Source organism: Drosophila nasuta, chromosome 3 (genome assembly GCF_023558535.2).
Source record: "Drosophila nasuta strain 15112-1781.00 chromosome 3, ASM2355853v1, whole genome shotgun sequence".
Taxonomy (NCBI): Eukaryota; Metazoa; Arthropoda; class Insecta; order Diptera; family Drosophilidae; genus Drosophila; species Drosophila nasuta.
Window position 1 is genome coordinate 23,848,899 of NC_083457.1, and position 21,776 is coordinate 23,870,674.

The 21,776-nt window shown below is 33.1% G+C and overlaps 9 protein-coding genes across 12 annotated transcripts; 8 read left to right on the forward strand and 1 right to left on the reverse strand.

Moving 5' to 3' along the window:
* Positions 1-1,128: 1,128 nt before the first annotated feature.
* Positions 1,129-2,721, forward strand: LOC132791163 (uncharacterized). 2 transcript variants are annotated; one of them, XM_060799985.1, is made up of 5 exons: positions 1,129-1,563; positions 1,627-1,850; positions 1,908-1,993; positions 2,088-2,232; positions 2,383-2,721. In XM_060799985.1, exons 2-5 carry the CDS (start codon positions 1,655-1,657, stop codon positions 2,541-2,543), a joined length of 588 nt encoding a protein of 195 aa, XP_060655968.1. In that variant the 5' UTR covers positions 1,129-1,563; positions 1,627-1,654; the 3' UTR covers positions 2,544-2,721. The 2 variants fall into 2 exon arrangements, with proteins under 2 accessions (XP_060655968.1, XP_060655969.1); XM_060799986.1 differs by having other exon boundaries at positions 1,130-1,563; positions 2,295-2,721.
* Positions 2,722-3,252: 531 nt separating this feature from the next.
* Positions 3,253-4,964, forward strand: LOC132791164 (uncharacterized). Its single transcript, XM_060799987.1, has 5 exons — positions 3,253-3,476; positions 3,595-3,820; positions 3,890-3,975; positions 4,046-4,190; positions 4,286-4,964. Exons 2-5 carry the CDS (start codon positions 3,625-3,627, stop codon positions 4,435-4,437), a joined length of 579 nt encoding a protein of 192 aa, XP_060655970.1. The 5' UTR covers positions 3,253-3,476; positions 3,595-3,624; the 3' UTR covers positions 4,438-4,964.
* Positions 4,965-6,148: 1,184 nt separating this feature from the next.
* Positions 6,149-7,358, forward strand: LOC132789474 (uncharacterized). The gene is made up of 4 exons (XM_060797520.1): positions 6,149-6,505; positions 6,572-6,657; positions 6,737-6,884; positions 6,954-7,358. Exons 1-4 carry the CDS (start codon positions 6,334-6,336, stop codon positions 7,097-7,099), a joined length of 552 nt encoding a protein of 183 aa, XP_060653503.1. The 5' UTR covers positions 6,149-6,333; the 3' UTR covers positions 7,100-7,358.
* A 3,077-nt stretch (positions 7,359-10,435) lies between these two features.
* On the forward strand, positions 10,436-11,502 carry LOC132791299 (uncharacterized). The gene is made up of 5 exons (XM_060800170.1): positions 10,436-10,508; positions 10,585-10,807; positions 10,883-10,968; positions 11,068-11,215; positions 11,395-11,502. The coding sequence occupies exons 2-5, from the start codon at positions 10,594-10,596 to the stop codon at positions 11,475-11,477; spliced, it is 531 nt and encodes a 176-aa protein (XP_060656153.1). The 5' UTR covers positions 10,436-10,508; positions 10,585-10,593; the 3' UTR covers positions 11,478-11,502.
* A 478-nt stretch (positions 11,503-11,980) lies between these two features.
* Positions 11,981-13,074, forward strand: LOC132791083 (uncharacterized). The gene is made up of 4 exons (XM_060799877.1): positions 11,981-12,317; positions 12,377-12,462; positions 12,552-12,705; positions 12,802-13,074. Exons 1-4 carry the CDS (start codon positions 12,116-12,118, stop codon positions 12,882-12,884), a joined length of 525 nt encoding a protein of 174 aa, XP_060655860.1. The 5' UTR covers positions 11,981-12,115; the 3' UTR covers positions 12,885-13,074.
* Positions 13,075-14,568: 1,494 nt separating this feature from the next.
* LOC132789750 (uncharacterized) lies at positions 14,569-16,066 on the forward strand. Its single transcript, XM_060797987.1, has 4 exons — positions 14,569-14,952; positions 15,012-15,097; positions 15,194-15,341; positions 15,528-16,066. Exons 1-4 carry the CDS (start codon positions 14,751-14,753, stop codon positions 15,608-15,610), a joined length of 519 nt encoding a protein of 172 aa, XP_060653970.1. The 5' UTR covers positions 14,569-14,750; the 3' UTR covers positions 15,611-16,066.
* LOC132789751 (uncharacterized) lies at positions 16,066-17,423 on the forward strand. The gene is made up of 3 exons (XM_060797988.1): positions 16,066-16,366; positions 16,438-16,734; positions 17,267-17,423. The coding sequence occupies exons 1-3, from the start codon at positions 16,168-16,170 to the stop codon at positions 17,374-17,376; spliced, it is 606 nt and encodes a 201-aa protein (XP_060653971.1). The 5' UTR covers positions 16,066-16,167; the 3' UTR covers positions 17,377-17,423.
* Positions 17,424-17,782: 359 nt separating this feature from the next.
* Positions 17,783-18,834, forward strand: LOC132790858 (uncharacterized). Of its 2 annotated transcripts, none has more exons than XM_060799596.1 (2): positions 17,783-17,991; positions 18,583-18,834. In XM_060799596.1, exons 1-2 carry the CDS (start codon positions 17,793-17,795, stop codon positions 18,696-18,698), a joined length of 315 nt encoding a protein of 104 aa, XP_060655579.1. In that variant the 5' UTR covers positions 17,783-17,792; the 3' UTR covers positions 18,699-18,834. The 2 variants fall into 2 exon arrangements, 1 of the variants encoding a protein (XP_060655579.1); XR_009632838.1 differs by lacking the exon at positions 17,783-17,991 and adding an exon at positions 18,221-18,364.
* Positions 18,835-18,871: 37 nt separating this feature from the next.
* On the reverse strand, positions 18,872-21,189 carry LOC132790857 (uncharacterized). 2 transcript variants are annotated; one of them, XM_060799595.1, is made up of 3 exons: positions 20,744-21,189; positions 19,451-19,939; positions 18,872-19,377 (listed from the first exon to the last, which is right to left on the reverse strand). In XM_060799595.1, exons 1-3 carry the CDS (start codon positions 20,802-20,804, stop codon positions 19,055-19,057), a joined length of 873 nt encoding a protein of 290 aa, XP_060655578.1. In that variant the 5' UTR covers positions 20,805-21,189; the 3' UTR covers positions 18,872-19,054. The 2 variants fall into 2 exon arrangements, with proteins under 2 accessions (XP_060655578.1, XP_060655577.1); XM_060799594.1 differs by having other exon boundaries at positions 18,872-19,380; positions 20,744-21,187.
* Between the last annotated feature and the right edge of the window lie 587 nt (positions 21,190-21,776).

A 21,776-nucleotide genomic window follows, 5' to 3' on the forward strand; every position in this document is an offset into this window, starting at 1 on the left:
TTAGCTTTTTCCGTAATTCGCGGTATCCTCTTGGGTGCTTACCTCTTGGGTGCTGCGATATCAGGTTTACTCATATACGGAATAAAGCAGGTATGAATCGTCAAGAATCAGTTTTTTTTTTTTTGAGTTTTAAGTTCATGTATATTTTTCGAATTTATTGAAATTGTCATATTTTTATTTTAAACAGAACCGACATTCCATGTTGCTGCCCTGGTTGGTGTTAGGTATTTTTAGCCTTGTACTCAGCTATTTCAAACTGTTTGTTGCTGCAACTTTTTCACGCAACTTCCAAGTCATCTTGTTCGAATTATTTTCTACCGGTAAGTTCATTTGTTTATGTTTATCTGTAGCATTCCTAATTAATTTAACACTCATAGATACAGATTTTAACATTTAATAGTATAATTCATAGATTAAAGTTCTAACATTGCATGTACATATTTGGAATTACTTACAGGTCTGAATAGCTACTTTTATTATGTAATATACTCACTATACACACATATGAAAATGGATAGCGGAAAGGGTCGCGTATTGACTCCGGCACCAGCAGCAGCAGTACTATTGCAACCTGCATATTGTAACTATGATAAAGTCTGAGTTCGGGGGAATTCCGTCTTTGCTATGCGTGTATGGGAGCTACCAGAATATATACTATTGATGTTTAGTTACAATTCCAATATCAAGTTGCCTTTACTTACGCCAAATTCGCGTTTATTCAACGCTTCTTAGCTTTTTGATAACTTAAAACCTAACTAAAACAAATAATAAAAATACTCAAGATGTTCCTTGCCAACAACTATTTTGCCAATAAATAATATTAGTCAATAAATTCAATTATTTAATTAACAATTCCATTTCGTAAGTGACAAAAAAACAACAACAAAATTTTAACATTGCCCTTTTTACTTATATACATATGTATAGTACATACAATGTCACACAATCGCTGTTGACCTATGGGCTTATCTCGTTCATACTCCCATGGCTGACAAAATATTATTTAACAAAAACGTTCGAATAACTCGCATGAATTTCAATCTTCAAGAGAGCATGCTCTTAAAAAGATAGATAAAAAAATAATATATATGTATGTATTGTTATATACATACATACACAGAAGAAATGGCGGTACTAATATTAATATTAATACATAGAACTTTACGTCAAGCAACTATTCAATTATTGATTTTCCACTTTGAAATAGCATATACCCTTAAAGGTAGATAAGACAAATTTGACTTTAAGGCAATAAGGCAATTTTATAGTAATTTACCAACTTTTCGGTTTATAACAAAAAATTACTATTAAGTTCTGCAAAGAATCCGGTTTGGGGTTGTATTTATTGTCAGCAGTAGTTGACAACAGCCCAACGTTTAAATTTTTCGTTTTGAAATATGCAAGGATCTGGTAACGTTGGCCTTTAGTAACTGCTATTTCTGCTACGAATATGCAGTGAAGTGTCAACTGTAATTTATAATCAAGTTGGCCACACTTACCAAACATTTTGATTATGTCATTCTATCACAATTCTGATCTACTTTTTAAATAAGGCTGGTAAATGTAAGTACAACTAAGTAGAAGTTCAAGCGAAAGTCGCAGTTCAGTTAATAAATATTGATTTAGTAATTAAAAAGGACGAAAAGTTGTGAAAATGGTAAAACCTTTGGAAAAAGCTGGATTCTTGGAACTTCACACCGCTGGTTTAATTATTGGCTGGCTAGGAGTGATTGGAAGCGTTTTGATTTTTATTATTGCGGCTTTTACTTTGGGTGAAGCCGATAAGATAGCTGATAATCTGGCACCAGAAAATGGCGAAGAGTCAGGATTACATAACCAAGCCGAAGCTGGTAAAGTCCTGGCAATTTTCCTTGATTTTCAAAGACAATGAATTTATTTTTCTTTAGCTGTTTCCTTTTTGGGGGTTTTCCTCATGGGTGTTTGCATCATGAGCGCTGTGATATCAGGCTTACTCATATACGGAATAAATAAGGTATGAATGACGTCAAAAAATCGTCTTTTTTTGTATGAAGTCCATATATATTTTTCGAATTTATTGAAATTTTCATATTTATTCTTTCAAACAGAAACGACATTCTATGTTACTGCCCTGGTTGGTGTTAGGTACTTTTGGCGTTGTATTCAGCTATTTCAATTTGTTGGCCGCCTTGTTTGCCTTTGTTGCTGGTCCACATAACTTTCTAGACTTCTTGTACCAAGTATTTTCTACTGGTAAGTTCATTTGTTTATGTTTATCTGTAGCATTCATAATTATTAAAAATGTGAACCTATAGATACAGATTTTAACATTAAAGAGTATATTGTTGTAGAGTATATATACAAATTTTAACATTGCGAGTACATATTTGGAATCACTTACAGCTCTGCAAAGCTACTTTTATTATGTAATATACTCACTGTACATGCGTATCAAAATGAATACGGGAATCGGTAGCGAATTGACTTCTCCACCAGCTGCAACAGTATCATACCAACAAAACGATCCTGCATATTCTAACTATGACAAGGTCGCGTCACCATAAAAGGATGCCAAATACCAGAATATATACTATTGATGTTTAGTTACAGTTTCAATATCTATATTATAAGACAAGTTGCCTTTACTTACGCCAAATTCGCGTTTATTCAACGCTTCTTAGCTTTTTTAAACATGAAAACCTAACTAAAACAATATATAAAAGGATGCCAAATACCAGAATATATACTAATGATGTTTATTTACAATTCCAATATCTATATTATAAGACAAGTTGCATTTACTTACGCCAAATTCGCGTTTATTCAAAGCTTTTTTAAAACTTAAAACCTAACTAAAACAAATAATAAAAATACTCAAGATGTTCCTTGCCAACAACTATTTTGCCAATAAATAATATTAGTTAATGAATTCAATTATTTAATAAAAAAATCTCATTATTTAAGTGCAAAAAAATGTAAACATTGCCTTTCATATGTCACACAATCGCCGTTGACCTCATCCACTCCCATGGCTGACAATATAAAAACGTTCGAATAAAACGCATGAATTTCAATCTTTAAAGAGCGCATGCTCTTTAAAGATAGATAACAAAATAATATCTACATATATTTATCGCCCATAATTTACGCTTTTCTTATCTTAAATTGTTTTGATTACAGAAGCATAAATCTATTTATATATATATATATATATATAAATCTATATTGAGGGTACTCATTAAAACTAACTAAAGAGTCGAATATTAAATTTTTATAAAAAGTTCAGAGTCAACTGCTCAAAGAGTGAAAAGTTCGTTCTGAAATATGCAGAGATCTGGCAATATTGGCTTGGAGTAACTGCTACTTTTAACGAAAATTACAAGAAATGTTAATTATTTATAGTGAAATTGGCAACTCTCACCACAAATGTTGATTGTGTCATTCTAGCACATTTATGATTTAGCATTTTGCATTAAGTAGCGCATTTATTTAAAATTGTGAGTATAACTGATGTCGAAGGAGAGTTTTTTGCGGAAGCCGTAATTCCTTTTCCAGTTTCATGGAACTTCAATTTCATATTATCTGGCATCTCTATATTGATATTTATTGATTTAGTGCGTAGAAAAGTTGTAGAAAGTTGTGAAAATGGTGAAACTATTGGAAAAAGGCGGTTGCATGCAACTCCGCACAGCTGGAATATTTATTGGCTGGCTAGGTGTGGTTGGCAGCGTATTGTTTTTCATTTGCTCGGTTGTTGTTATTGCAAATTCCGGTCAGAACCTTGATGGAATGCTAAAGAAAACTGGGTTCGAACAGGAATCACATGGGTCACTTAAACAATGTAAGCGATAAATCGCAAGAAAATTATTTGTCTCATATTTTTAAATGAAATTGATTATTTGTTCACCAGTTATTCTCCTATTCGCCTATATCTACATGTGTGCTTCATTCTTAAGTTGTGTGGCATCAGGATTACTCATTTTTGGTACAATGAGGGTATGAATTATGTTAATAATTTAGTATTTTGATTGAATTTTTGAAATTGTCATCTCTTTATTTCAAACAGGACCGGCATTTGATGTTATTGCCTTGGTTGACATTCAGTGGCCTTGGCGTTGCTTCAAGTTTTATAAATTTGCTGAATGCCGCTAGTGGCTTTCTTCAAAGCCCAAAGGGCGGTTTCGATTTATGTCTTGCATCGTTTACTTGGGGTGAGTTTATTTTACTTGTGTTATACTCAAATAATAATATATGTAATATAATTGTCATGTACAATTATCTATTACATTTTGTTTATCTCTTACAGTTGTGCAGACCTACTTGTACTTGGTAATTTATTCACTGTACAAAAATATTCAAACGAAAAACGAAAACGGTCGCGATTTAGTTCCATCTACAGAAGCAGCAATACCATTGCAACAAAACGTTCCCGCTAGTGCCAACTATTATAAGGCCTAAGTTCGGGGAAGCCCCATACATCCTAAATTTGCATGCAATATATGGATGCTTACCAATCGGGATTCTCATCACTATAAACAAAATTCGAATACCTGAATATCATTGTATTGATGTATGTAAATTACTCAGCGAATATTTGTATTGTATGACAAGCCAAATTTATCAACGGATTAAACCTAAACCTCAACAAGTATAAATGCAGTGGAGTACTTCCATGCACAGAAATATTACATGTTACATACATATATCTTCATACATATCCTGTTGGTACAAAGTTATAATACCCTACCTTATCGGTAGCGGGTATTCAAATACTATTATACTAAATGAACTATATGGGCATTTATTAAAATCAATTATTTAATTATTAATCCCATTTTTTATGTCTATGCCATATAATTAAATTATTGTAGACAAATTTATTACAATTATAACAAATGTGCCAAAATCACCGATGAAATACTAAGCGCTTATAAGTTTTTTGCACACTGCCGTGTTTTTAAAATATTGGCTACAATTTTATTTGAATTTCAATATATTTTTTTTTTATAAATGTATACATATAAATGTATTTCAATGTATAATGGAAAATAATAAAAATACAATTATTGGTGTTAGAAATATATCAGGTATTTTTTTTTCGAATTAAACGAACCAAATGAATCTATTGTATTCCTTCTAAGCTTACAGCTCCTCATTAGTATTGAATTCAATAATTTTTATGAGGCTGTAGTGTGCTTCACTGGATATATAAGTTTTCTCCTTCTATGAATGTAAATTTTCTGAATTAATTCCTGTTAGCCTACAATGGCCCGATAACAAAAAAGGTTAATAATCTGATTTTATTCCATCGGTAATTAAAATGTATGCAATCATAAATAAGTAACTAACAAATTCTGTGCGCGTTTTATAACTTCTACATATGTATGTGTGTATCTGTGCCTGCAATTAAATGGCTGATAGACGCAGTCTAGGCAAAAGACGAATAGGTGTGCTGCTGAGGAAAACCGGCTGAGATGGATACCTAGAGAGTATGTACTATACACATGTATATGTATGGTATAAAAACTTAGTGTGACCGAAGCATACAAAGTTTTGAAAAATAAGAGACTTGTCCTTGGACCGCGTTTTTTAATTTAACATGTAAATACAAAAAATCAACCAAACTTGCGCAATTACGTCTTGTAGTTATACATATTATGGTTGCTTCATTTTTAATTATTCAGAGCTCTGATAATACTAGCGTGTGTAACTGCTACTTTCAGTCATTTTAAATATAAATATTATACAATTGAAATATATTTATATTAAACTATCAAATATTTATGTATATACATAGATTTTTAAATAATACAATTTTTCTGTATGGAAAATAATAATTTTAATTTTTTTAATAATAATTAATAATAATATTTACTAATACGTTGTAGTTAACATTTTGTAACATTTTGTGATTTATGCTTAATGATAAATGATTGGAATTCCAGATGCTGCATTTATTTTTAAAGAGAAATAAAATATTTATTCAAAATAAGAGCAGAAGTGACCTATCAAGTGACAAGGGACTTAAAACAGTGTAAGAACAGCTGTGCTCAAATGAACAAGTTCAAAGAACAAGTTTATTCACGCAGATAATGAACAACACTTCATTGTTCATCACAATCCAACACCAAGTTGAAAGGGTCATCTTAGTATAAAAAAGGTGATTTAAGTTGCTGCGCAAAATATTTTGCTTTCAATTGAAATTGAAAACACAAGTGATAACGACATAAAAATCCCAAGAAAATTTGAGTTCCGGTTTCTAATTTGATAAGAAAAATTATAAGGCTCACAGTTATTTTATTGACAGAAATAAAGTAGTAAAAATGGTAGAAATGTTGAAAAAAAGTTGTTTGCATGCGTCTCCAAACTGCTGGCGTAGTTGTTGGCTGGCTCGGTGTGGTATTCTCCTCTTTGGCCATCATTATTACTGCCTGTGCAGTTGGCCATTCGGATAAGATCGCTGGTGTTATTTCAAAGACATTGTTGGACAGAACGGATCAGGACACACATGACTCAATTCAAACCTGTAAGAAATGCTTGCATACATACGTACATACATATATTTTTGATGCATAAATTCATTATTATTTAGTCATTGTCCTGTATGGGAGCTTCTACTTGGGTGTGTGCATTCTCCATTTTCTGGCAGCAGGCTTTCTTGTCATCGGTGCAATGAAGGTATTTGACCTAGTTTTTATATCTATGTAATTGTTATTACCTTGAAAATTACTCTATGGACATCTTTTATCAAACACAGAATCGACACTTGATGCTATTGCCCTGGTTGGTCCTCAATGCTATAGGCATTTTTCTGAACGTTTTGTCGTTACTTTTTTCCACATTTGACACGGACTCGGATTACTTCCCATACTTCTTGCGATTCTTTGCAACGTTCCTCTATTCGAGTGAGATACATTGATAATTATTTCTATTATTTATAAATATTAATTCATACATTTGGTATTCTCTTTCAGTACTTTACGTATACATATACTGGGGTATTGTCTCATTGTACCACCATATTCAAATGAACAAGGATGCTGGACATGAAATGACTTGCCGCGTAGCAGAACCATTGCCACAAAAGGCTCCACTCTATAACGTCTATAGTAAAATCTAAATATGGAGAAGAAACGTCTCAAGAGCATGCTTTTGCTGATAACCCATGGGGTACCAATAATATATTTTTGAATCATCTTTGTATTTAAAAATTTCATTACTAAATGAGCGGCCCACTAAGCTGTAGAAACAAAAAAATATTTGTGTATGTTGTTATTGTACAATATCATTTATGCTATTAATGTTGTTATTTTAAACGCATTTGTTTAGTGAAATTTATGCTTTCTAAGTCGAATGTAATTGAGATTATATAATATTAAATATTTTTTTAATTTCTTTCGAATTTAAAATATGTTTATTATTAATTACCTTGTGATAGTGTATTGTAACAATCTTGAGTCTGAGACATCTACTAATCTATAATGTTTTCATCGCGCCAGAAGTAAAATATACATATCTCTGCTGCTTGAAATTACTTAATATTCATGTGCATTAATACTCTCAAAATTTTGTTTTAATATAATATGTACGATTAAATCTATTATTAAATACATATTATTAAACTTAAATAATTTGATTGTAATTTTTTGTTAGATATACAACTAATTCTAAAAAAAAGAAGTGAAGCGGAATCTTTCTTCATAACATTTGTTCAATGCTGTGTATCTCACACACATCGTAGGTACGTGTTATTGTGTTGCATCAGGCAATAAAATAGAAAAAGGTCCTTTTGGATACAAGGGTCCGTTTAGGACAAATATTCACTATAAACCCTGAAAATTTATGAATTAAACCGTTTATTAATAATAATTTAGTAGTTGTATTATTTGAGCTCGACGTAATAATTTCATCAGAATCTTTGGCTCGTAACACGTTTTTTATGCTTGACCCTTTCGGGACGGGGTTTTATTTCGGAAACCAAGATAGTTAGAGAAAATCCTTTTTCAGATTCTGAAAGATGACTAAAAATAATTATGTACTGCATACTTGGAAATCCTGAATTCGTCCTTTTATCCTGGGACATATAATCCCAATCCGTTTTTTGGGTGGGATTTAGAATCCCAATACATAATTTGAGCGGGATATATAATCCCAATACATAATTTGAGTGGGTTATATAATCCCAATACATAATTTGAGTGGGTTATATAATCCCGATCAACATTTTAAAGGAAAAGGAAACTAGATCACAATGCTATACAACGTATTATGCTTGAGGAATCGGACGACGACTTTGAAAATTCTGAAAGCGACTTTGTCTGTGACAGTTCGGATGAAACAGATTCGGCTTCAGAATCTAACGGCGATGCTGAGAAGATTATTCACAGCGGGACTATATGTCCCAACCAAAACATAGATTGGGATGCTATGTCCCACTTTTATAAATACATGTATAACTTACATTATAAAAGTGATAACCACCTCTAATGTTATTAATTGGTTAGAACAAATATTCTTTTCCTCGATTATGCACTAAACGTGACCACTTACTAGGTTTTACGTATATACTGTGCAAATGTTTTCATCGAACTGACGAAATTTGACCGATGTTGTGAAATTCTTCAGCGACTTGTGCGCACACGAAGATATTCACCGTTACTTTTTTGTTTACATTATGAAATAGACACTTAAAACTGTGTTTGGGATATTTCACAAGTGCTCTAGCAATAAAATTATAGAAAATACGATGCAATGAAAAATTTTGGGACGTATTGTCCCAGTAGTCCCGAAAGGGTTAATAAATTACTTTAAGCCACATGGTATATTTAAGTGATTAAAAGGAAGTCACACTGAATTGCAGTTTAAATTCAATCACATTTAAGATGCTGCGTGAAATATTTAGCATTCAATTGAAATTTTGCGCACAAGTGATAACGTCAGACAAATTAGAACGCATGACGGAAACCCGTTTCTAATTTCTTGGGAAATTTAACTTTTTTATCTTAACAACTTTATTTTTGAGTCCGCGAGTAAATAGAAAGAAAAGTAGTCAACATGGTGAAATTACTGGATAAAGTATGTTGCATGAGTCTTCGCACGGCTGGTTTAGTTATAGGCTGGCTTAATGAGGTGGGATGCGCAATAGCTTTCATTGTATTTGCCTATGTAATAGGCTGTTCTGATACAGTCGCTGATTACCTCTTGCGGATGTGGCATATTCCTATTAATCAGAATTCACATGCTGAAGTTAAATCAAGTAAGAAATAATTTAAGTGTAAAACGATCTCAGCATTTACATAGTTGCGGTGTTAATCAGTGCTGTGCTATCAGGTTTCCTCATCTTGGGTATTAAAAAGGTAAGAGTGTCGACAATTATCTGGTTTTATTTCCTTTAATTATTGTCACCCTTTCAAACACAGAATCGCCCTTCAATGATTTTGCCCTGGGTGATCGTGAATGGTATTGGCATAGTTATTAAAATTTTAAATTTATTCGGTGCCATATATGGCTTCCTCGCAGGTATTTTAAAGAATACTACTCTACATAAATGTGAAAATTGTATATTTATTGAGCACTTCATTTATCCTGTTCACAGGTGCAACCGGCGGTATTGAAAGGTTCTTTTTATCACTGTTGGCATTCGGTGAGTTTATTTTCTTATATAATTCATGAATAAATTTCATGAGAGCAAAAGTATTAATTCGCGTATTTTGTTTTTATCTCTTTCAGTCATTTACTTCTATGCATTTTGGGGTATCTTCTCACTCTACAAGCACATGCAAATACACAAGATTACTGGACACTCTCTGTAGAAGCTTGCCGAATCCTCTTCGAATATCAGTTTGTCGACTTTATAATTATATCGAATATAAACATTCCTGCATATAAACGTTTGATTATTTGCCTATAAGTGCCTTATAATGTATTTAAACAAATTGTATTCGCTTTATATTATACTCGTATGTACATTATTATTAACTTCTGAAGTGAATTTCCCATTATTTTAATTTTAAGTTGCTTATTACACATTAGGCTTTAAATTTCTTTTCAATATTATTATTATTATTATTAAATGATGATAAATTGTCTGAACAAAATTTGAATACTATTTATTATTAAATACATCAATTTTATCAAGCTTACATCGAGTAAAAAATGAATCGTTATTAAGCATATCACACATGTAGATAATAAAAACGACTTGGCATCGAAGATAAGATCCCGAAAAATTTTCTTACTTCGTTGTAATGTGTTATTGTGTTGCAGCGTATACTAAAATAGTAAAGTGTCATCTAAGATAAGAAGGTTCGGTTTAAGAAAGCAATATTAGCATAAGGAGCCTAGAACTGAGTACTTAGCAGATTGTTAAAGCAAAGGATGTAGTGTACCCAGTATATTTATTTAAGTCACATGGTATATTCAAACGATTAAAATGCAGTCACACTGAATATCATTTCAAATTTAATGACATTTAAGATGCTGCGCAAGATATTTAGCACTCAATTGAAATTGTGTGCACAAGCGATAACGTCAGTCAGATTCGAACGAAAGCTAGAAACCAGTTTCTAATTTCCTAAGAAATTTAATTCCAACTTTATTTTTCAGTTCGTGAATATGGTGAAGTTACTGGAAAAAGTATGTTGCATGCGCCTTCGCACTGCTGGTTTTGTTATCGGCTGGCTCGGTGTGTTGGGAGCCGTTATAGGATTCATTAGCTCAGCCTGTGTTATAGCATCTCCTGATGCACTCCTTGATCATATTAGGCGATATTATGATAATGTGTATAATATTCGTCTTAATGCGGATACCCTGGCTAGCATTCGTAAAGGTAAAGCATAATTTAAATACAAAACGTTATGAGTGGTCTTCAATTCTCTAATGTGATAAATTCATTTTGCGATAGATATTGTCCTGATCACCAGTATCTACTTAGCTGCTGATATAATCGCTGGTTTGATTTCAGGTTTGCTCATTCACGGTACAAAGAAGGTAAGGGTGACGTCAATAATCTGGTTTTATTTCCTACTTTTTTGAATGCACTTAAATTGTTTTAACATCTCTCTCTCCCTCTCATTATTTCAAACACAGAATCGCTATTTGATGATTTTGCCCTGGTTGATTCTAAATGGCATAGGATTGATTTGTAGTATTTTATATTTATTAGTTGCCATATATTCGGTGTTCCAGGGTACATTGGAGACTACTATAATTTTTATTGCATCGCTATTGTTCTTCGGTGAGTATATATGTATATATGTATTATTTTTGTCACGAGTGGTAAACATACATAGAATTTGCAGTCTGTTTTGACGTATCTAACTATTAAATATGTGTATGAGTTCGCGTGTAGCTTTGCTGCATTTTGACTTTTGTATGCAAAATTATAAATTCAAATAATCTTTTTATCTCTTTCAGTTCTTTATTACTACATTTATTGGGGTATCTACTCACTGTATAAACATATTCAAATACACAAGATTACTGGACACACGATCTAAAAGTTTTGTTTTTTTCATTTAATATCATATAATATATCTATATAAACGTGTGATTGTTTGCTTATCACTTAAAATTTGTATATATTCATATAATTCATGAAATAAATAAAAAAAAAAAGAAAAAAGAAATTAATATCTATGGTTGGAACTTCTTAGGCTAAGCGTTCTTTCGTTATACTTATTTATAAACATTCATATAAAATAATTATTATTTAGCAAATATATTTTGTTTGGCTATAATAAGAGAAAAATAGTTTAGTAAATAATGCATTTGACTCTGTGGAAAATAGAGTGTCGTAGAATCAGACTAAATTACCCATTTTTAATGCTAATAGCCGAATGGTCAAAGACTACACAACAAATTCAAAAGAAATCTTCTTTTTTTGGACATAGGGCAACTCTGTAATTTTTGAGTGTGTTATTCTAGAATAGTGACCGTTTGGTATTTTTTGGTATATTTTCAGACTTGAATCGAGCAAATAGTTTATTTATGTACATTTTAAATACTCACTTTGAGCACAAAGTGATGTCATTAAAATTCGAGCATAAGCTGGAAGCCAGTATATAATTTCAAGAGTTAGCATTATTATATTATACTTAAAATTTGTGTGAAATAAAAAGAAAGGAAAATAGTGACAATGGTGCACACATTAGAAAAAGTATGTTGCCTGAGCCTTCGAACTTTCGGTTTAGTTATCGGCTGGTTAGGTGCGATTGGATCCATTTCTGGTGTTATTTTGACGGCCTGTGCTTTACGATACTCCAATGAAATCGCAGATTATCTGCTCAGGGAGGCACACACTTCTATTACTGCGAATACACATGCTGATGCCCGTTCAGGTGAGGAATAGATGTAAAACTGTCTGAATATTTTTTGATTCACATCTGTGTGTTTTTAGAGGTTGTCTTGCTTGGAACCATTTACTTAGGTTCTTCTCTAATTAATGGTGTCGTATCATCTTTGCTCGTCTTCGGCATACTAAAGGTAAGGGTGACGTCAATCATGCGTTTGTAGTTTTTACGCACCGAAATAATTTGGTCATCTCACTGTCTCTCTCTTTCATTTACACACAGAATCGCTATGTGTCGATTTTGCCCTGGCTGGTTATTAATTTCATAGGCTTGGCGCTGAACATTTTATATATATTATTTTTATTCGTGGTATATGCCATATATCAAGGTCCAATTGACATTGTTATAAAGTTCTTCGCCGCATTATTGTATTTCGGTAAGTTCATTTTCTTATATTGTTTTTTTTATGAATACTGTTTGGTCAGAGATCATTATCAAAAGTGTAACGAATGTATCTTGTTATCTCTTTTAGCTCTTTACTATTACGTATTCTGCGGGATATGCTCTCTGTACAAACAAATGTATAAGAGTAACCGACACCAACCCCTGGTGTAGGATCAGTGCAACAAAAAGCTAAATTCGTAGAAGAATCGTCTTTAGAACCAAGATAAGCTAACCGTCAGTGTTCATCGCTTACATATTATAATCGAATTATATCGAATATTAACATTTCCATTATTAAAGTTATTTACTCTTTGCATTAAAGATCGTTAATCATTGACATTATTGCATCGCTTTTTAATTATATAGAATATTAACATCATAACATATTAAGTTATTAACATTTTATATATGCATTTGATAGAAAGTATCGTGAAAACTATGTTATTCGATTCTGAGTTTCCAATATTTTTTAATATTTTTCTGTTATTGCATTGTTAGTAAAAAATCAACGAAATAGTTTTGCAAAGGGTGGCAACATCGCAACGCTGATAAACGTGCGGAGCAGGAGTGGGGAATGGGAGAGGGTGAATCAAAATGGGAGAGGCCGTGGCCTTGAATTCGGCCATTGACTCATTAAACCGTTGAACGAATGCGAGTGCGATTGAGATGACCACCGCTATTTAAGAAGGGTGATGAATTCCGAGGCAAGAGTGGTTCATTACTGATTATTAAAGCTTCTAGTAATGAATTCAAATGTAAATTTTATTATTTTTACGATTGTTATCGTTTGATTTTATTATTAATGTAGTAGTTTTATTTTAATGTAGTGTAGTTTTGTAGCATTACCAATTTGTCACTTGTTTATTTCTTTTGATGAGCTACATACCGAACGGCTACCTTCTTTTTATACCCGCTTCCCATAAAGTTAAAGGGTTTCATAACCTTGTGTGTCCCAACCCATAAAGTATATGTATTCTTGATCAGCATCAGCAGCCGCGACGTTATAACCATATCCGTCTGTCTATCTATTATAAACATTTCTGCATGCAAACGTATGCATTTTTGTATATCATTACGAATTTTTTATATATTTAAGTAATTTGTATACATACATAATTTATGCATAATTTTATACTTGTATATTACAATCGAACTGAAAAAATAAGAAATGCATGTTTTATTTATTTATTCTAATAAAAAGAAAAAATATTTTTAGATTTTACTTTTCAGACGCTATGTAATATGCATTGGAGAGTTTGCGATATTTTGATCAGGTTCTAGGCAAACTTACGAAATTAAATCCTAGAGTAGGAGCTTCTGGGCTAAACGGTCTTTCATGCAGAATTTCGAAGTATTTTAAAGGACCTTAAAAGATTATTTTATTATTGAACTCTACCGATTTGCTATTATAAAGCAAACATATTATTGAGAAAATATCTTTTGTTTGGTTATGACAAGAGAGCAAATAGTTTATTAAATGATGCATCTTAATATCTATGCAGACTGTTGTGTCTAGAATAAAACAAAAATTAATTTAACCGTTTTTAATGGTAATGACTTTTTTAAGCATTGATCTAAATATTTTTTGATATACTTTTCGTCTTAAATCTGGCGAATAGTTTATTAATGATGTAAGTACAAAAAAGTCCAGTTTACATACTACATTTATTTATTTCACACTGAATCCCAAATCAAATTGAATTTAAAATAAGTTTTTTAAATTTTTGCGGTTCGTAAGATGCTCTGAAAATCAGTATTTAGCACTTAAAAATACCTTGAAACAGGTTTGTATTACCCGCGTTTGAAATGGTCGTTGGTATTTTCTTCCTCTTGTGAAATGCTTATTGCTCGATCGAAATTGCTATAAGCTGATGCGCAAAATATTTGGCAATCAATTGAAATTGGGAGCACAAAGTGATGTCAGAAAAATTCGAGCGAAAGTTGGAAACCAGTTTATAATTTCATAAATTAGCAGTTTTATACATATTGGCATCGTATACTTCGAATTAGTTTGAACCACAAAGGGAAACAGTGAAAATGTTGCACACATTAGAAAAAGTGTTTTGCCTAAGCCTTCGAACCTTCGGTTTGGTTATTGGATGGTTAGGTGCGGCTGGATCCTCTCTTATGATAATTTTGTCGGCCTGTGCTTTAGGATATTCTAACGAAATCGCAGATTACATGCTGCGATCGGCGAAAGTTCCTATTGATGCGGATAACCATGCTGATGCCAATTCAGGTGAGGAATAAATGTAAAAGAGTCTAAATATTTGTTGATTCCCAACTGTGTGTCTTTAGATGTTGTCTTGCTTGGAACCATTTACTTAGTTTCTTCCCTCATTGGTGTCTTGGTTTCATCTTTGCTCATCTTCGGCATACTGAAGGTAATGGTGACGTCAGTCTGGTCTTGCTTTTGTATTGTTTTTACGCCCCGAAATTATTTGGACATCTCACTGTCTCTCTCTTTCACTCAAACACAGAATCGCTATCTGGCAATTTTGCCCTGGTTGATCGTTAATGGCACAGGCTTGGTGCTGAACGTTTTATACTTAATAGGCGCATTCTATGCCATGTTTGTAGGTTCACCCGAGAATATTATAAGGTTCTTCGTACCATTAGCATATTTCGGTAAGTTTATTTTCTTATATTTTTGTTTCAAGCATATATGCTTGCATATGTACATACATACATACATACAGAAATGTACATGTGAATAAGCATAAATTTAAGAGCTGATAATAAGTGGGTGTTTAAGTTTGCGTTAAAGATTCTTATCAAAAAGGTTAACGAATGTTTTTGGGTTATCTCTTTCAGCTCTTTCCTACTACATATCCAGTGGGATATGCTCTCTGTACAAACAAATGAGTAAGAGTAGCCGACACCAACCTCTGGAGTAGCACTAGTGCAACAAAAAGCTATCTTTGGTAAAACCTGAGTTTGGGAAGAATCATCTTCAGAGCCAACATCAGCTAGAATGGATACCATGTTTATTTTTGTTTTTTTTTAAAGCGAGAAAGATTTAACACCTTATTACAGCTTAGATACAACCTCAAAAAAATATATACATACATAAATTATTTCTTTTCAGACATTTTCTAACTCTCACTGCCGTGTGTCATTTTAACAAGGTGATCGTCTGTAGTCTTTTCAAAATTTTTTGGTATATTTTTAAGCTTTCTTTAATTAAGCTAATATTCATTATTCATGATATATATAAAGATAACATGGTATTTTTGTTGCGTCGCTTGGTATTATTTAACGGTTAAGCCACAGACACACTGAATTTTATTTCAAATGTGGAGTGACATTTGAACTGCTGCGCGAATTCGATAGTGAACACAAGTGATCCTTGCTCGTTACAAATCTAGCGGAAGTTTGTATAATATTGAGACCTGAAAAGTTATTTTATATTATCAGCATAATCTTTGAGCTTAACCAAAAAAAAATAGTGAAGATGGTAAAATTGTTGAAAAAAGTACTATGCCTAGGTCTTCGCAATGCTGGTTTAGTTATTGGAGGTTTAGAAGTCGTGGAATCTGTTTTGATGTGCTTTCTTTTGGGTTCTATAGTATCAAATTCAGATATGTTCGCTGAACAGCTGAGAGATTCTTGGATTCCAGAAAATGAGGATAAAAAAGAAATATTCCGCGTGGGTATGAGATAAATTAAGTTAACAAATTTTGACATTATTAGATATTAAATTGCAAAATTCGTTTATTATTAGCTGTGGTCGTTTTCGGTAGGATCTACCTAGTGGAAACCGTTATCAATGGTGTACTGTCAGTTTTGCTTATCTCCGGTATTAGGAAGGTAAGGCTGACGTCAAAAATTTTGTATTTATTTAACCGAGTTTTTACTTTAATTGAAACCCAGAAACGCCATTCAATGATATTGCCTTGGTTGATCCTGAATGCAATTGACATTTTTGTCAGCGTTGTGACATTAGCAGTTTTTTTTTGTGGCATGTGTGAGAATATAATGGGTTTTTGGTTTTTTGTTCTTCTCAAAGTATTAAAATTGGGTAAGATATTTTTTTCATATAGCTTATTGATTGAATAAAAGATACATTTAATTGAAAGAACTGATTATAATAAATGGAAAACTCAAAGCAAGATAATTGTAACTTTAAAATAATTATAGTGAAACATGTTAATTATATATTATTCTGGAAAAAGTTTTTTAAGTATTCATTCAATATTATCCAATAATATTTAAATAATTTTCGTAAATTTTGCTCTGTCTTTGTGATTTGGTTGCTATCACCCTTTTTTTGACACAAAACTTTATAAGAAAAAAATATTGGAAAACCATACGGATATATCACTAAAATAAATAATTTTAATATAACATAGTATGTGCAATCCACATCATACTTGATAGGTTGATCTAGCGCTCATTATTTAAAAAAAAAATGTATTTTCTATAATCAGTTTTTACTCATGTACATGTATTGCAATACAAAAAATATTATGAAGATGAATAGAAGCGATAAACTTTTTCTGATATTGCAGCGTATTATTATTTCTACATTTTAATATGGTTTATATTTTTAGCACTCTACTCCTACATTCACTTCGCTATCTACTCACTGTATATAAAAATTAAAATGAATGAGGATACCAAACATTCAGAAGTAGAGTACACTGTAGCAGATTCGCATTAAATCGTTTCTCCATTTCCCATCTATGGTAAACTTTGGAAAAAGATAGTTCAACACACACATACATAGAAAATATACATATAATATCTAAATTATGGTATTCTACGATGCAATCGTTTGTAGTATGTTAAATAAATGTTAGTATATTTTTAAGAATAAATCTTGGGCTTATTTTATTTTTTGAACATGTGCAAAAATATTTATTATTGATTTATTTATTATTTACTTGGTATTTTTTGTTCATCCATTTGGTATCGCTGAACACTGAAAGTGAAGTCACTTTGCTTTCGATTTCAAATGTGGAGTGATATTTAAATTACTTTGTGAACCCAAGTGCTACCTGTTTATGACAGTTTTAACGAAAGCTTGAATTCAGTTTAATTAATATTAAGCTTAAATTTACAAAAAAAATAGTGAAAATGGTAAAATTGTTGAAAAAAGTATTGTGCTTAAGTCTACGCATCGCTGGTTTAGTTATCGGCGGACTAGATGTCGTGGGATCTGTTTTGCAGAGCTTTGCTTTGGGTCATTTAACATTAAATTTAAATAATTTCGCTGATGATCTGAACGAATTCTGGATTCCAGAAAACGAGGATATCAAAGAAAAAAGGCGCGTGGGTATGCGATAAATTAAATTAACACATTTTGACATTATTAGATATTAAATTGCAAAATTCGCTTTTCATTAGCTGTAATCGCTTTCGTTTACATTTACTTAGTGGAAACCGTTATCAATGGTGTTCTGTCAGTTTTGCTTGTCTCCGGTATTAGGAAGGTAAGGCTGACGTCAAAAATCATATATTTTATTTACTTAACCGAATTTTTACTTTAATTAAAACCCAGAAACGCCATTTAATGATATTGCCTTGGTTGATCCTAAATGCAATTGATATTTTTATTAACGTTTTGACATTATCATTCTTTTTGTATGTAATGTCTGATGATTTTAAGGAATTTCAATTTATAAGTGTTTTAAGAGTATTAAAATTGGGTAAGTTATTTTTTGTTATGAAGAATAAATACACTATTTTGATTTTGAGCGTTGGGCAAACTAATAGCAACTTTATTTTGAAAATAATTTTACTATGATTTTACATACAAACCTATTTAAAATAATTATTATTTGACCTAACCTTTATTTTTGAAAATTCCCATATGTGCGTCAGTGTATTATCATTTTAACATTTTAATATTGTTCATATTTTTCAGCACTCTTATGTTATATTTACTTTGCTATCTACTCACTGTATATACAAATTAAAACGAACAATGAACGAACCGAACACTCGGAAGCAGTGTACACTGAAGTAGCTCCAATCCAATAAATCGTTCATTATTTCTCATCTTTTGTAGAGTCTAACTTTGGAAAAGAAACTTTTTGGGAATTGTTACTACTATACTGAAATTTAAGCTTGTTGAAATATATTTGGTGCAAAAAATCAAATGAATAATAAAGCATCCCAAAGCATACACACTTCGATTGCTATTTTATGGGGCTATTTTTATTTCAATAATATTTTTTAATACACACTACAATAAATACACAAATACGTAAATACATATGTACACATAGAGATAAATTGAATTGTTGAAAAATTGGGGGCTGGACTTCGGGGGAATGTTACACGCAGCGCATCTAATCGTTGTGACCTCTTGGTTGTTGGCTGATGGAGGCCTATGGTCATTTACCCAAACCCAGCCACATGTAGCTAGGGTCAATGAATTGGGAGCCCCGATACCCATTCGGATTACGGGACACAAGCGATCGAATTTTTTGCGAGGGTCGATAACTTCGCACAGACTGCAGTAATTTGTTTGAATTGCGATCTGGCGGCTGCCCAGAATCATAATCGGCATCATCGGGTGTATCGCTTGGCGGCTCCAAGGGATACGGATGCAGACCCTCTAGTAGCTGAGATTCACCCTCGCCGAGCTGATGCGAATGCTCGGCAAAGTGCACGTTCGCCTTGAGCTGCTTGAAGAAATCACCTAGATTGGTCATGACTCCTGGAAGAGAATCGAACACTTAGCAAACCGCAAGTGACACACATGGAGAGCCCCCGGAGAGCCTACCCACCAGCACTGATAGATGGCCTATAAAGTGGTCCCCTGTAGTCGGACGGTTCGCGTTTCATTTCGTGCTGCTCTTTGGCCTTTTCGTTATTGACATTTGCATCATCTTCATTTGCTGGGAATAATTGGTGGTTGCGTTTTAGTTTCGATGTTGAGACAATGGCCGGAGATTGCAAGTCGCCCAACCATGTCTGGTGCACCTGCAGCTCCTTCAGATGCTTGTTGTACCGCTGTTGCCAAAGGCGCCAGCGTCGGTTCAAGGGCATCGGAAACGGTGGGAAATTAAATGGTTGCGTCAACGCATTCTCAAATTCGGGAGCCATTTCCTCAGCTTCAATTTTCGGCAAAGGGCTTCCGCTGTCTACCAAATGACGGTATGAGGTTTTTGCCATTTCCAATGGCCAGTTCCAGGCAGCCAGCGCCCTCGACGCATCCGCCTCCACTTGCGCTTCGGCCGCCTTCACTGCGATGACCCCCGGGCGCATTGATGCGGCTGTGGAACAACGTTACGTTAATTGACTGTGCCTCAGGGAATAATATGAATATTCTCGAGACTGAACCGGATGTTCAATTTCCGTTCGGACTCTGCAGATTTTAATTGCTGATACTCGCGAACGGCATTCAATTAATCGAATTTCAAAAGTTAATTTTCCTAGTGGGTTAATAAGTACTTAAGTAGATAGCAAGATGTAGATTGTGTTTAATAGGACGGCTCTAAAACGAATAATGCATCTAAATAATGTTTTCTACTGTCGAAAAACTAGTTAAAATGTTGATATGAATTTTAATTAAATTTTATATACATACATATAGTATATCTATATGCTTCAAAATGATTATATTTGTGTAATAACTTAGAAACAATAGAAATTTAATTTATGATTAATGTATGATTAATATCTGAAAAAATTCATATTTTGGCTGGTGTTCTATTTTGAGCAATAACCTTATCGATGCGGCATTTAATTTTTTAGCTAATCTAATGCGGGTTTTATTTAAAAATGTTGTTCTCTCATTTCTATTTCATCTAAGAATAATCAACCTTTAAATAGAGTTCTTATCACATTCACTTGACATTTTGTGTAATGGGAATAAATGAATTTTGGATTTTCTAATTATAACAAGCATTTAGCATTTATTTTATAGTTTTTAAAATTCAAAATACTTTAGACAGAAAGATTTGTGCGAGCTAAGGATTCCAAAAAATATTTATTTAAGAGCTCCCGATAAGTCAGAGGAACTTTAAATATATGTATATTGTGAAAATTCAATCAGAAGTAATACATCTCACACTCACCTGCCATCAACAGTAATAGCAGTGAAATGCGCCGACTTAAAGTCAGATATAGAAACGCCATTATCCTTTATTTGTTGTTGGTGTCGAGGATGAAGCAGCTCGTGCTGGTTTTTACATTTTGTGAGTTAACTGGGCCCGCGTTGGGTAAAGAATATTGAGAAACATCTCAGCGAACCGAGAAGTGAAATTCACAATTTTTTATCGGAGACAGAACTCAAGTGGAAGCTGCCGATCACGTGTCACAGCGATGTAAGTGCGACTAACGGCGAATGCGACAGGTTGGTCCGTTTTTATAGCCCCAAGTACGTGTACCTGTTGCCCGAGGGGATGGCCACGAAGGCGATGGCAACCTGCAGCTAGAAGTTAGCAGGTGGCAAGTGGCAAATGGTAGGTGGCAGGTGGCATTTGAAGGCATGCGCAGCAGGCGCAGTCGTCACATTAGTTGGATATTTGAGACGCGACTCGAGCTTTCAATGGCAATTGGCCAATTTGTGAATGAAAGTGGGCAGTCGCAGTGGTGTCCTAAGTACCATTTTCATTTTTAATCCCGTTCAGCATCTCAGTTTGCACTCGTGTAGCAGCAATAAGGCTCAGGTGTGCTAAAAGGGATTCAAGTGTGGCAGCACGCACAATTATCCAGTCATATTGCGTAACTTTCGTTTTCTACTTTTTTTTGCATTTCATATTGAATTTCAGAATTTTCTTACTTATTTTTTTGTTCACTTTTTACCTTTGTACCTGTCGAATGTCCCCAATGTGACGTCAAAGGCATGCTGTTGCCTTTGAAAGAAACATTTTTACAGCATTTACATAATTGGGTCAGTGGCTAGTGGTTTGGCTGGCCATCTCTTGTATGTCATCTGCTTTGTTGTCGATTACTCTGCATACAACATGTCCGTTTACCTTTGAGGCTGTGCTATGTCCTTGCCACTAGGCGGTTACTACTTGCCTTTTGCCACTTACCACTCGCCACTCGCCACTTGCCACTTGGGGGCCTGCATACAATCTAATTAGACTTGTGGACAGCGGCAGC